Here is a 15,187-nt window from a genome sequence, read left to right as displayed (position 1 = left end):
AGTCAAACATGAATATCTATTTTTTTTTTCTAATCTCCGGTAAGATATGGATAATGTGATAGATACTTGAAATTACGGTTTATTTCATACAATCGAAAGTGTCTTAATTTTTTAATGTAAATCTTGATTAATGTTGATTATATGTCTCGTTTGGTGTTTAATTTCTAGGTGTGGGGCTATGGACATCTTGAGCATGCTATAGCTGGTTTATGAAGAATTCATAGGATTTTTTTCGGGGTATTAATAGAAAAAGGAGTAAATATAGTTTACTTTACTAGTAGATGCTTATCAAGGTGTAGGAAAATAAGTTATTAGTAGATGATGAACGGATGGAGCTTATGAATACATGGAAAGCTTGGAACGTATAGATGCATTGTGGTAAATTTTAGATAGATATATAAAACTTTGAAGTTTAGCTCATTAACATGGTTGGTATACGTATTAATTACAAGTCTTTTAGTCATATATAAGTCCTTTAAGGTGGTGTTCGGCAACGAGATTTTAATTGTTTTTAGCTTTTAGCTTTTAAGAAAAAACCAAATTAAAAAAAAATATATATATATATATATATATATATATATATATATATATATATATATATATATATATATATATATATATATGTTCGGGAGTACGAGCTTAAAACGTTTATTTTAAACAAAAAGCGCATAATCCAAAAATTATTTCAAGTAGCGTTTAAGAAAAAAACTCATTTCTGTTTGTAATCCTTTTATTTATTTTACACATTTCAAAAGTTTCAAGCTATTTTTGCGTAAAACCCATATACAAGTAAAAGTTCCACCTTTCGCCTATCAACTTTTAGCATCAAGCTACTTTTGTCAAATACGTTATAAATGTCTTGTAGTTGAATGTAATTGGATTATGTTAGTAACATGGATTTTATGAACATGATGTTAAGTAGTGGAAGTTGATCTCATGGGTGAAGTTAGTCGAATAAAGCTTCAGCAGGAAGCACAATCTTGGCTTTGGCCAAGAATGAAGCAGGGGCGGATTTAGGGGGGTTCCGGGGTGGCACCGGCAACCCCTAACTTTTCCGGCGGCAGTGGAAAATTTTTCGAAATTTTTTAAAATTTTTATTTTTTCTACTATCATGCAACCCCTAACTTTTCCGTGCAACCCCTATTATGAAATCCTGCGTCCGCCCCTGGAATGAAGTCTCGGCCTCAGCCGAGAAGCAAAGCCTACTACTATAAGAGTGAAGTAACATGGCGAAGGTCGTTGAGTGTTGCTTTTGAGGGGAGACTATGAGCAAGACCAGAGCACAACCTAGAAGAAGATTCTTGAGGCAAATATTTAGTAGCGAAGGCTGAACACTAAAGCGCAACTTCGCCTTTGGTGTATTTTCCATTCTGACCTTTTGTGGTTAACTGCATATCTCAATGGCTAAATGGTGATGATTTTGAGACTTTAAAACTCAAGTGCGTACTCCCACCGTAGGGTGCGGTTATTATAAATGCCACCAATTATATTCATTCAATTTTTTCACAACACAAATACTCATAACTTTTATGTTTATTTTAGCAATGTTACAATGTCATCATATCATCTTCTACTTCGTCAAATAGGTTGGCATTACGAGAGTCAATATTTATTTGAAAATGGAAAAACGATGGAGTATTATCAAGAACAAGAAGCTTAAATTTCACGTTTTAGAATGAGAAGATGTCCTCTAAAGAGAAATTGTGAAGTCGGACAGAATCGTCTCATAGAATATTGTTTTGTCGATGGTGGCATGTATATTGAAAAGTTTAGACGACGGTTCTAAATGAGGAAATAATTGTTCCTATGTATTGTTGATTACTTAGAAGGTATGAAACATTTTTCTCCAATATAAAAATGCATAGCCACAATCTGTCAGTGAGCATACGGCATGTGAGGACACTCTTAGGATGAGTATTTGAGGATGTCTAAACGGATGATACAGGATAGTGCCTATAAGTTTGATAAAGTTATGGTTTTAGTTTACTGTGAACGATATTGGCATAAATCTAATTATATAAAGCTATGGTTTTAGTTTACTATGAACGGTATTGGCATAAATCTAATTGTATATGAAACATGAAAACAAGCATGAGTTCCTTATAATTCTAGGTAGCATTGATTGTATACTTTGGGTGTGCGCATTGTGCCCTAATACATGTCGCGGTCAATACACGCGTGATCATAAAGAACCGACGATAATTCTAGAAGCAATCGCATCCCACGGTCTTTGGGTATAACATGCATTCTTTGGTATTGCGGGTTCAAAAAACGATATTAACGTTCTTGACTAATCGTTTGTATTCAATGTTTGTCTTGGAAAGGTGTACCATATAAGTGCGTGTACTAGCTTACCGATGGGATATATTTTGAGTTATTTGTATTTGTCAAATCATTGACATGTCCAAATGACGAAAACCATAAAGTTTAAGATTTCCCAAGAAGCTGTTAAGAAGGATGTGGAACGAACATTTAGTGTCTTTAAGAGGTGTTGACAAATACTTAAAACTTTCAGCACTCTTGATTGATATCAGAAGGTTGCAAAGCATATATGCATGCATCATATTATCTTATATGCTTTTAGAATATAAAGGAGAGCAATATATGACTATGATGGAAATGAAACTTTTCAGCCTTTGAAGAAGTAGATGTTGGTATGCCACAATACGCGACATACATAAATGAAGTACATGATCGCCATATTCATCACAACTTTTGCACTAATTTTGTGGAATATATTCACAAAGCTAACGTACATTTCGTCGATGAGAATTTGTAAGGTGACTTGTTCGAAGATACTACAAATGAAGATTCAAAATTGTTCATCGAGGATATTTGGTGTGATGTATTTAATTATTTTTATGCTTTAGTTTCATTTTAATTTAATTATGTAATTTTTATTTTGGAGCAATGAAATATGTCCAATTGTATTAATTACATATTTATTAATTTTTTTATTACTTTTATTTAGCTATTAATCTATATTATTTTAGAAATAATAATAATAAAGTAAAGTGAAATAAAATGAGTTGGCCTCAAGGTACCATATTAAGTACATTCTTGAGGACTTAATTAGCATGATTTGAACTTGAATGACTAAATGGTGACGAGTTTGGGACTTCAAACGGTCGATTAAGACAAGACTCCATCTTTAAATGAATATGTATACTAAATTAAAAAGATTTCATAACTTTGCCGAAGCTAAATTTACCCAAAAAATTAATCCCCAAAAGGTAATTCTGTAAAAATTTTGCAAGACCTTAAAGATACCCATAAGAGTAATTTCATAGATTAAAGTAAATTCACAGGCCTTTTAATTTTATCCCTAAATGGATTATTATTTCATAATCAACGTGAAAAACATGGGCGATTTTATGATAAAAACACCTTATTTTGGTCATCTTGTTGATTGAAAAACGTCATAATCCATTTACTAACATAGTTAACGACATCATCTACTAATATATTGCGCCAAGTTTTCTTACGTTCTGATAAGTGAAGTGATAACATTAACACCACCATCTACTAGTAAAATAAACCATATATTTACTTACTTTACTCCTTTCCAATTAAAACCAAAAAATTCTATGAATAAGAAAAACAGATGTTCTCTCTATGTTGGACTTCCATCCCCACTCTTCAAGACCCACCCAGAATTCTGAGTAACGCATATCTCAGTTAATACCTGCACATAATAACCCCACACAAACAACATGAGACTAGACCCCACATATCTGTTGATAATGTAATTAATAAAAGAATGTGTCACCTTTTTAAACTCGGTATCAGATGGTTCCCTTTTGAGCTTCATTTCTGCAGCTGCTTCAATGGAGCTCCTTTTAAGCCTTCCTTTCGGTCCTTCCGCAATTAAAAGCTCGATCACAATACTCCTATTATTATTATAAGAGTAAATTACATTTTTGATCCCTTAGTATAGCTGATTTTTTCATTTTTGGCCCCATAAAACTTCTCTTACAATTTTGATCCTTATTTGAGGTTTCGTAACATCTTTGGGCCTTGCAATGAAGGACCAAAACCATAAGGACGAAAATTGGAAAAATCCGAGGGGGCAAAAACGTAATTTAGCATAAAGTAATAGAAATAATAACCTGAAATCATCATATTGAGGATGATCTGGGGATGATTTGGAGACAAAGACACCGTGTATGTTAACAGCAAGTTGAGTTAAGGTTTTGAGAAGCTCCTCTTGTGGAGCATCTGCTGCTGCTGCTGCAGCTCTCGCCTCTCTTGTCCCCTTCCTGAGTGTGTTTTCAGACACTGCCATGTCACGCAATCTTTGACGAATTTGGTTCAAGCTGTCATAATAATAATTTTAAAAAAACAAAAAAAGTCCATGTAAAGCTTTCTATTATTTATATAAATCATAAGGAAGAACACACCTGCAAACTTTGTAAGATTGGAAAAGTTTCTGAAGGGCTTTTGGTAACGCCTCACGGGTTTCATCCAGCATCACACCCTTAGAAGGTTGTACAATTGGAGGTTTTGTTTCAACATTATTTTTATTATTATTATTTAATATAGGCCTTTTATCACCAATCCCATGCTTGGAGCTTTTTGGGAATAAAACCTCAATAATTTGTGGTTCCACACGATCCCAAATCTTTTTTTGTTCCTCAACAATATGTGGATATTCTTTTATAAATAAATCATCTCTAGCCTCTCTAAATTTCCAATCCCTGAAGGAATCTCTTCTTGCACCAAATTCATCCAATATGGTTTTCATCATTTCACTGATGGAAGATTGTTTTGGTAGCTGTGATTCACGAAAAATGGGACTTTTGCTAAATTCAAGCATTACATAGTTTCTAAGTAAAAGCTCTTTTCCTGCATCTTTATTGTATTTCACTTTACTTTTTGCTACCCATAATCCTTGAACCAATTGGGCGTGAGTTTGAAGGACTTTCAACATTTCTTCCTCACTACAATCTGGAGCTATGTGTTTAAGTACATTGAATCTTACTGGAGCCCCCTATTTAAAATCACAAATAAATACTGAATCACTTTTTTTTTATAATTAAATTTATGTATAATGTATAACCTTCTTATAAAATTGGGGAACACTAACCTCAAGAAGCCGCTTCTTATAACGCTCTTCTATTGGAATTTGAACCAAAGAACTGAAACATCATAAACAATAAAAAAATTTAAAACAATTTTTCACAAGTTTATAGTTTTATACAATTACAATTACAGATAAAAAAAAACAGAAAAGTGCACATGCCTCACAGATGGGCGTTTAGGTCTAACACTAGTGGCAGGACACAAGGAGTCAATATAATCAGACCTGTAATTACAATTTGCAAACAATATTAAATAAAACAAACTGTGAAATTGAAATGCAGTTTCTGATTAAATAGGATAAAATGATTCGAATAAGGATTAAGTTGAGTTAAATACTGATTCATGGAAAACTTTATTTGAGCATCTTGGATTTGAGAATCTTGGCTTTTAACCATGTTTTGTAGGCATTTATTTGACAATTGACTAGCCTCACCATGGTACTTGAGGGGAATCCACTCCTGAAGAAGATAATTCATGATACATAAAGATGAAAAATATATTATATGTGCAAAATTACATGAAAAGCATTACAACAAAATAGTGAAAGGATGTTTTGCTTTTTTGTATTTTGCAACTAGATCAATATATAAATCAAGGGAAAATCATAATAGCAATACGAATGTAAAAGTGAGATCTAATACCTCCTCTTTAATACCACCATTTTGCTCAATTGGAACCCCTGGCACCTTGCTCTGTATAATTAACATTAAATAATCAGAAATTTAACCTCAAAAAGAGTGTATCAAAGACATATTTTAGTGTAACCTTCAATTAGTCAACCATTAGGTCATTTTCGATTGATACAATTCTAATAAAACTATGATTATAACTTGTATGAATGTTTCATACTAGAACTACAGAGATTGGATGAGATTTTAAGAGATCTAAGAGATACTGAACCTGTTTCTTGGGTTGTTTTATAGTTTTTTCATCCTTGATGTCTTCTGAATCAATCATGTTTGTGTCAGCATGAGCTGTGTTCGTCTTCTTCAATGGCTTAAGATGTTGCATTGATGGCCGGAGTTGCACAACTGCATTAACAGTATTGAGGTGCAACTGCAAAAGAAATTGAGAAAAAAGAAGTATTAAAACAATTTGCATCAATTGTCAAAGAAACAAGACATTAGGGAAAAAATTTGCATTAAAATGAACAGAACACATACCTCATTGCCCATCAGAATCCCTACAGCATAACCATTTGCTATTGGTGGCTTCCATGAAGTTGATAATATCTAAAATTGATTGAAAACATCAGATTGTTGCATACAGCTTTTGACCTTTACCACTATAGAGAAATTGAAAAAGAGACAGACCTGCTTTTTCATTGCTTTGTCTGTTACATCAGGATCAAAATTTTCAGAATTAACTTGAACAGACATTTCAACCTCAACTTCAGCGGTTCCTGGTTTCAATCTAACCTTCTCACACCTGTCATCAAGTTCGTATGGCCTCCAGCGTTGCCTTAAGGGATATTGCAAGACGTATAGCTGTAGAAAGTAGAAAATCATCATTAAACACTCATGTGTCTCGATAACCTAATACCCTACTCCAATGGGTGTGAATATGCAAAATTCGTCATTTGTATATTAGTTTGTAAGAGATTATGATACAAGCCGATAGCATAACTCTGATTTGTGGAGATATAAAACGGATTCGTAAAAGAATTACAAAGTAAGTGGATGGTTAACCTTGGAATTGGCATCAGCCGAAGAATTAAAGTAAACATCAATTTCTCGAACAACATGATCTTCTTCATCTTGTTGATCATTGTCTATTTCCATCTCGGTCGCATCAGTATCCATTGTCACATCACCATTATCATCATGAGAAGGAGGAACAGTGTGCGAGGGCTTTTCAATTTCAGCCTTGGAGTCTACCGTTGCGATTGGCGGTGGTGTTGGCGGCGGCGGTTTTAAATCTTCTAACTCCACCTTAGGAACAGTGACTGGATTCGATACGGAAGAAGGAGCCGGTGCTTCTGGTTCCCGTTTGGGTTTTAACTTGGAGTTCTTGGGAGCAAACCTTGTGGACTTCGTCGCCGGTGCCTTCGACGGACCGTCGAGGTCGCCGAAGCCGAAATCCATGGCGTGAGAAGAAGATCGTGGTGGTGTACGGAAGAATGAATTATATTAATACGGTGGTGTGGTGGTGGTGTGGGGTTTAAAACTGAAAATGATGGTTATATACACCAGTTGCCACCTAGGGTTTTGTTACTTTACAGTTTTCACACCTAAATTTGCTTGCTTAAACGTAGCCATTATTTTACGATATTTACAAATGAAAATTGACCATGTCACTTTTTAAGATTATAAAAAGACAAAAATGCAAAAATGGTCCCTGTGGTTTGTCATTTTCTGTGGATATGGTTCAAACTTTTTGAAAATTGGGTTTTTGGTCCTTACCGAGAGGTTTGTGTGTGGAACAAGTCCCTGGAGTTAATAATCGTTTGTTTTTTGTTGTTAAACCCCTCACGTGCATTGCACACGAGGGCATAAATATCTTTTTACTCGAGGGACCATTTTTGCAATTCCTAAAGTAAACCCAGTTGTGACCATATTAGCGTCATATTACACAAAAAATATTTTAGTTACCTCTTTCACTTCCATCTTCTTCGTCATTCATTGTGAATAAAAAAACCCTAATCAAGATTTGGTCAAATGTGTATACTTGTTATTGCTTTTCAGCTGTAAATGGTGTTCGTAATGTAGGCGATTAGGCCAGAAGGCGAGACGTATGACATCACAAATGAATATGGTTAGTTTCACTTATCCTCTGTTTACGACATTTTCTGGGATTTCTTGATGATCTGAAGAACAGAGTCAAAAATACAAACATCTGACAAATTTTTATCTAATGTTTTTTTGTATCTTGTAGAGCGTGTACCAACAATGTTCACCATAAAGCTACACCATGGTGGAAATTTTACCAAGCTTCCAAACACGAAATTTGTTAAAGGTGAAGTGCGGTCAATTGATTTATTAGACATTGATGAGTTCTCAGTTCATGAACTAGACGCAATGATGCTAGAGCTAGGTTACTCCGTACCCCCAGTAATATATTACCATTTTAGGATTCCTAATGAAAACTTGGATTTTGGTCTTAGAGCTTTAGGGAATGATAATGATGTCTTGAATTTGGCTCAATATATTGGAGAAAACAAGGTCATTAAATTGTATATAGAACATGGATAAACTAATTTGATGACCTATTTTATGTCTCCAAAAGGAAAGCAAAAAGTTATTATTAAGGAGCTCTGTGATGATGATCTTCCAAAAGAAGAAAACGTACCTCAAGTACCAGCAAAGGATAAAACCCCAATAATAGATGAAACTAATGATCAAACATAGTTGGCAGGGTATGTGTCCTTGATACTCTTTGACAGAGTCCCTCCACAAGTTTCACCAGAGTATAAAAGAATTAGAAGGGTAAACTCAACAATTGGTCAAAGTTCTTGTGCCAAAAAGCTTCATTTAGTTGAATTGGATGATGTAGTAGAAGATCAAGGTGGTGATCATGCTAATTTGGATGATGTGGTACAAGATCAGGGTGGTGAGAATCCTAACTTGGACGATGCGGTACAAGATCAAGGTGGTGAGCATGCTAACATGGATGATGTGGTACAAGATCAAGGTGGGGAGCATGCTAACTTTGATTATGATGACTTTCATTATGAAAACTTTAATCATGATCACTTTGATCCTTTTGGTGGAGATCATTATCAACAACCAGAAGATAAGAATGTTGAAGACCATCACTCTGAACATGAGAAGTTTGTTGACAGTGATGATATCGGGCAACAATCAGAAGAACAGTACAATGAACTTGTAGATGATGAAAACAATGTATCAGAAGTGGAGGTGTATATGACTTAATTTAACCTCAATCTTGATAGGGATGATGGTTTTGTTCAAATGGATGGGTTTCATAATGGGGTTGGGACAAATGATGAAAATGAGGACATAGAAGTCATTGACAATGATAGATGGGATTCTTTGGATGAAGGGTCAGATGATGATAGGAAAAGAAGATGTGTTCTTAAGAATTTGGCTAAGGAGAAAAGATGCAGTCTTGGAAATGTCCATAAGGCCAGTTTTTATGTTGCGCAAAAGTTTAAATCAAAGAAAGATTTGAAAGAAAAAATTGACATGCACGCATTAGAAACTAGGGGGAAATTGTATTATAAAAAGAAAGAAAAATTTAGACTTCGAGCATTGTATATAGGAGTACTCCCTGTCATGAATGCAAGTGGGGTGGTGGGCCTTAATACCAAAAGTAAAAGCAAGGACAAAGAGGTAAATTCAGATAAAGTAAACTGTAGTTGGTTCCTTCATGCTTCTAGGTCAAACATAGAATCTCCCTGGTTTGTAAGGACATTAAATTACAACCATACTTGCCTTCAAATCAGGAAGATTAGAGCTTGCACTGCTACTTTTATATCCAAGCGAATCATGGACCAAATTGACACGAATCCAGGGATTCCTCTTCGAGCATTGCAGGAACAACTTCAAAAGGACTTCGAGATTGGTGTTTCTATTGACAAAGTATTCAGGGCCAAGGCTATTGCAACTAAGATTGTGGAAGGTGATTATACGAAATAGTATGAGGTCTTGAGGGACTATGTTCTTGAATTGCAGGCAACCAATGTTGACATAACTATCAATATTGATGTTTACAGTGAACATAACCCATCAAACCCAACTAGGAGGTTTAAAAGAATCTACTGAAACATCCCAAAATTCATGACCAAAAATTTCATTTTTAAATCATAAATAAATCTTAGCTATTAAAATCATTTCATCAAAAACATGAGTCATAGTATCTCAAAACATCATAAACGATATATCCATATGTAACGCCGTAAAAATTCAAACAATCATCACATTTTAAAAACAATTCAATTCACAATATTGTAAAACACATTGTTCTTATATTCCACATAAGTCAAAATCCCAAGATCATAACATATCAACAAAACTTCGCGCGCGTGTGTGTACTGATCATGCCGACGCCTTCCTGCGATCTTCACTGGTACCTGAAACACATAACACCAAACACTATAAGCACGAAGCTTAGTGAGTTCCCCAAAATACCACACATAACACATACTAGCCACTCAAGGCTATAACTCTGCGGGCCCTTGGGCCCTAACTCTATGGACCCTCTAGTCCTAGCTCTATGATCCTTTCGGTTCTAATTCTGATATACTCTAATATACACACGGCATAGATCACATAGATATAATGCAATGCAACACATCACATAAATAGCATACAATAACTCTGTCACATAACTCTAATTACCACTCAAGGTAAAGTAAAGTGAGAAGACTCACATCGGATGTCTCGGTAATATCTCGCTCGCGTAACATTGATTTAGCCTCTGCCTAGTCACATAAACGATCATCTTAATTAATAACGGCTCTCCAGGCTAGACTAAATCCTCACACGTCCTCTAAGAAGGCTAAATGACCATTTTACCCTTCCAACAGTCCACAAGTCTAATTGTTGACCAAACCCTAAAAGTCAACGGTCAACCCTTTGACCAGACTCGCCGAATGCACAATTGTGACTCGGCGAGTTCAGTCATGAACTCAAGTCCTCAAAATCCCCAATGGCTTACTGAGTCACTTCCCCAACTCAGCGAGTCACCAACTGAGTGATTCTTGGGGAAAAACTATCCTACTCATCGAGTCTGTTCTTGGACTCGACGAGTTCATGCCATGCTCAAACTCAAATAACCTCCTGAGGTCAGATCCGTTCCTCTAACCCATAGATCTGGCCTCCTTAAGCAATAAAAACACATAAAGTCTGGATCTTGATGCCCATGCAAAGACCTAATGGCTCTATTTGAAGAAATGGCCTCAAAATGCCACCCCAAGCTCATAACTCCCAATGACACCCATAAAGATCAAGGAGTTAAGGTCTCTGGACCTCTTTGGATCCAGATCCAAAGTCTCAACACAAGAAGGGACCAATTGCTCCACAATCCATACTCTAAAGGGGCTAGAAACCCTAACTCTCAAAGATTAACACCAAAACTGAAGAAGGATCGAATATATACCTCAATATGAAGTCTCTAGACTCTGAAATCCACAAAATAGCACCCTCTTCAGTTCCCTCTTGCCTTGGCCACCTTATTCTTGCAAAAACACCCACACAAGGATCAAAAATGGCCTCTTCATCCTCACAAACGCTCTAGGTCTCTTAGGGTTTCACTCAGGGGTCTGGTAGCCGCAAATGGTGGCTATAAGCCCCTTTAAATATGTCCCAAACCTTGGGAATTAGGGTTTCATTAAACAGTGTGGACTCGCCGAGTCCACGAATGGACTCGCCGAGTCCGCCATTAAATCAGTCCGACCATGCGCGATCCTACTTAGCGAGTCTGAGCGCCTACTCGCCGAGTCCCTCTCCAAAACTCAATATAAATGCATAAAATAAGATACCTGGGAATCCGGATGTTACAATTCTCCCCCACTAGAATCAGACTTCGTCCCCGGAGTCTCATTCCGCAAACAACTTTGGATGCTGCTCACGCATCTCTTGCTCCGGCTCCCAAGTCAGATCGGACCCCTTTCGATGTTGCCACTGGACCTGCACCAAGGGCACTTCCTTGTTCCTCAGAACTTTGATCTTCCAATCCATAATCGCAACCGGTCTCTCAATTTAGTTCAGGCTCGCATCCACCTGAATATCCTCTAATGGTACCACTGCCGACTCGTCGGCTATACACTTCCTCAGCTGTGATACGTGAAAGGTGTCATGAATCTAGCCCAACTCTGCAAGTAGCTCCAACCGGTAGGCTACCCTGCCTACTCTTGAAATCACTCGGAATGGACCAATATATCGGGGTCCCAGCTTGCCCCTCTTCCTGAACCGGATCACTCCTTTCCAAGGAGATACCTTCAAGAGTACGAAGTCACCGACCTGGAACTCGAGGTATGACCGTCGTCTATCCGCATAACTCTTCTGACGGCTCTGGGTCGTCAGTAACCTCTGTCTAACCTGTTGAATCTGCTCGATCGTCTGGAGCACTATCTCTGTACTGCCCATCACTTGCTGCCCTACTTCTCCCCAGCAGATGGGAGTCCGACACTTCCTCCCATACAACAGCTCAAAAGGTGGCATACCAATGCTCAAATGATGGCTGTTGTTATAGGAAAACTCAGCCAAGGGTAAATACGTGTCCCAGCTCCCTCCAAAATCCAATACACATGCCCGAAGCATGTCCTCGAGCGTCTGAATCGTCCGCTTGCTCTGTTCGTCAGTCTGTAGGTGGTATGCGGTACTAAAATGCAGCCTCATTACCAACTCCTCATGAAATTTCTTCCAGAACCTGGAAGTGAAACGTACATATCGATCTGAGACGATCGAGATCGGTACTCCATGCCGCGATACCACCTCCTTCCGTACAACTCTGCTAGCCTTTCAGCAGAAGAGCTCTCACTGATAGCAAGAAAGTGAGCGCTCTTCATCAACCTGTCCACAATCACCCAAATCGCATCGACCCCTCTTGCAGTGCTTGGCAATTTGGTGATAAAGTCCATGGTAATTTGTTCCCACTTCCACTCGGGAATCTCCAAAGGCTGCAATTTACCCTGCGGACGCTGGTGCTCGGCCTTAACCCTGCGACAGGTCAAACACCTCTCTACGAACCATGCGACATCCCTCTTCATACAGGGCCACCAATACTGTCTCTTCAAATCTAAATACATCTTAGTGGCCCCGGGATGGATCGAAAACCTCGATTGGTGTGCCTCCTCCATCAAAATGGTACGCGTTCCTCCCACAAACGGTACCCAAATCCGACTATGAAATGTCATGAGCCCCCGGCTATCGATGACGAACTCCGATACCTGTCCAATAACCCGCTCCCTCTTACGGTTCTCTGGTCTCACAGCCTCAGTCTGGGCCCCACGAATGGTGTCTAACACCGGAGTCATCACTGTCAATATCAAACAAACATCTCGTATTGGGGCGCGCTCTGCCCTACAACTCAGGGCATCGGCTACAACGTTAGCCTTTCCTGGATGGTACAGGATCTTGCATTCATAATCCTTTACCACATCCAACCACCTTCTTTGTCGCATATTCAGGTTGGGCTGATCCATCAAGTACTTCAAACTCTTGTGGTCCTTGTATATAGTACACCGGACCCCATATAAATAGTGACGCTAGATCTTGAGGGCGAATACTACAGCCCCAACTCTAGATCATGGGTGGGATACCTCATCTCATGAGGTTTCAGCTTCCTCGATGCGTATGCGATCACATGCCCTCTCTGCATCAACGCCACACCCAAACCCAATACCGACGCGTCACAATATACCACAAAAAATCCTACATCCCCTCGGGAAGGGCTAACACCGGATCTTCGCATAATCTCTGGCGAAGAGTCTCAAACGCGGTCTGTTGCTCCGGACCCCATGCAAAAGTAACACCCTTCCGGGTCAACCTGGTGAGAGGCACAAAAATCTTGGAGAAGTCCCTGATGAATCTCCGATAATAACCAGCCAACCCTAGGAAACTCCTGATTTTGGTAGGTGACCTCGGCACCTCCCAACTCGTCACCGCCTCAATCTTGGCCGGATCGACCAATATCCCATTCTGGTTAACGAGGTGTCCTAGAAACTGAACCTCTCGTAACCAGAAATTGCACTTGGAGAATTTGGCATAAAGCCTCTCCGATCTCAGAACTCCGAGGATCTCCCTCAAATGCTCCTCATGCTGCTCCCTGGATTTTAAGTACACCAATATGTCCTCAATGAACACGATCATCGAACGATCCAACATCGACCCGCACACTTTGTTCATGAGGTCCATGAATGCGGCTAGTGCATTGGTGAGCCCGAAAGGCATCACCACGAACTCGTAATGCCCGTAATGGGTCATGAATGTCGTCTCCTGGATATCCTCATCTCGCACTCTCACCTGATGATATCCAGACCTCAAATCGATCTTGGAGAACCAAGACGCTCCCTGTAACTGGTCGAACAAATTGTTGATCGTCGGCAAGGGGTAACGGTTCTTGACCGTCAACTTGTTCAACTCCTGGTAGTCAATACACATCCGGTATGAACCATCCTTTTTCTTGACAAAAAGGATCGGAGCTCCCCACGACGAGCTGCTCAGCCATATAAACCCCTTCCCCAGCAGCTCCTGAAGCTGCGAGGATAACTCCTGCATCTATGGAGGGGCAAGGCGATAGGGCGCCTTGGCGATAGGTGTTGCCCCCAGAATCAAATCAATGCGGAACTCTACCTGCCTCTTAGAAGGCACACTCGGTAACTCCTCGAGGAAAACATCCGGGAACTCGTGTACTATCGACACCTCATCGACTGACCTCAGTCTCTCTGAATCAACTCTCGTATATATCACGTAAGCCACAAACCCACTACAGCCCCGCCGTAGACTCTGCCTCGCTCTAACAGCCGAACAAAATGCTGAACAAGTACGGGTACCCTCGCCGTACACCGTAAGAACTCCCCCACTAGGGTCTCGTATGGTCACCAGCTGTCGCTCGCAGTCAATAACCGCCCTGAATCCACTCAACCAATCCATACCCACGATAACACAGACGTCCCCCATCACAATCGGGACCAAATCAATAGGAAACGCAACACCGAAGATCTCGAGTACACATCCTCGAATCACCTCAGTGGCATACACTTCTCTCTCGTCAGCTATGGAAACTCTCAAAGGTCGACTCAACGCCTCTCGACTAATACTGATGTTCTGACTAAAGGCTAAAGATACAAAAGACCGACTCGCACCCGAGTCAAATAACACCAAAGCAGGCACAGAACATACAAGAAATGTACCTACGCATATCATAATATAAGCATATCATCATAAACTCAAAATAAACATGAGAAAGAATACATACCAGCCACAACATCGGGCGCAGCGCGGACCTCCTCCGCGGTCAACTAGAAGGCTCTCCCCCGTGCCTTCGGTGCCTCGACCTTCACCGGCCGGCTCTCTGTAGCTCTGATAGCAGTACGGGTATATCCTTGTGATGCTCCCTGCGCCGACCCTCGCAACTGCGGACACTCTGCCTTCCGGTGTCTGGTCTGGTTGCAGTGGAAACATACTGCAAACCCCTTGGG

At 39.3% G+C, this 15,187-nt stretch overlaps 1 protein-coding gene across 1 annotated transcript; it reads right to left on the bottom strand.

Moving 5' to 3' along the window:
- Positions 1 to 3,429: 3,429 nt before the first annotated feature.
- On the bottom strand, positions 3,430 to 7,280 carry LOC145097366 (uncharacterized). The gene is made up of 12 exons (XM_079034909.1): positions 6,771 to 7,280; positions 6,396 to 6,569; positions 6,246 to 6,314; positions 5,983 to 6,138; positions 5,724 to 5,774; positions 5,419 to 5,540; positions 5,243 to 5,305; positions 5,087 to 5,138; positions 4,401 to 4,990; positions 4,110 to 4,316; positions 3,770 to 3,890; positions 3,430 to 3,685 (listed from the first exon to the last, which is right to left on the bottom strand). The coding sequence occupies exons 1-12, from the start codon at positions 7,164 to 7,166 to the stop codon at positions 3,614 to 3,616; spliced, it is 2,073 nt and encodes a 690-aa protein (XP_078891035.1). The 5' UTR covers positions 7,167 to 7,280; the 3' UTR covers positions 3,430 to 3,613.
- Positions 7,281 to 15,187: the final 7,907 nt, after the last annotated feature.

Source organism: Lactuca serriola, chromosome 4, assembly GCF_051521515.1.
Source record: "Lactuca serriola cultivar US96UC23 chromosome 4, Lser_US96UC23_V15, whole genome shotgun sequence".
In the NCBI taxonomy this organism is placed as follows: Eukaryota; Viridiplantae; Streptophyta; class Magnoliopsida; order Asterales; family Asteraceae; genus Lactuca; species Lactuca serriola.
The sequence above is the reverse complement of the archived record's forward strand: the minus strand, read 5'-3'. Positions and strand labels throughout refer to the sequence as shown.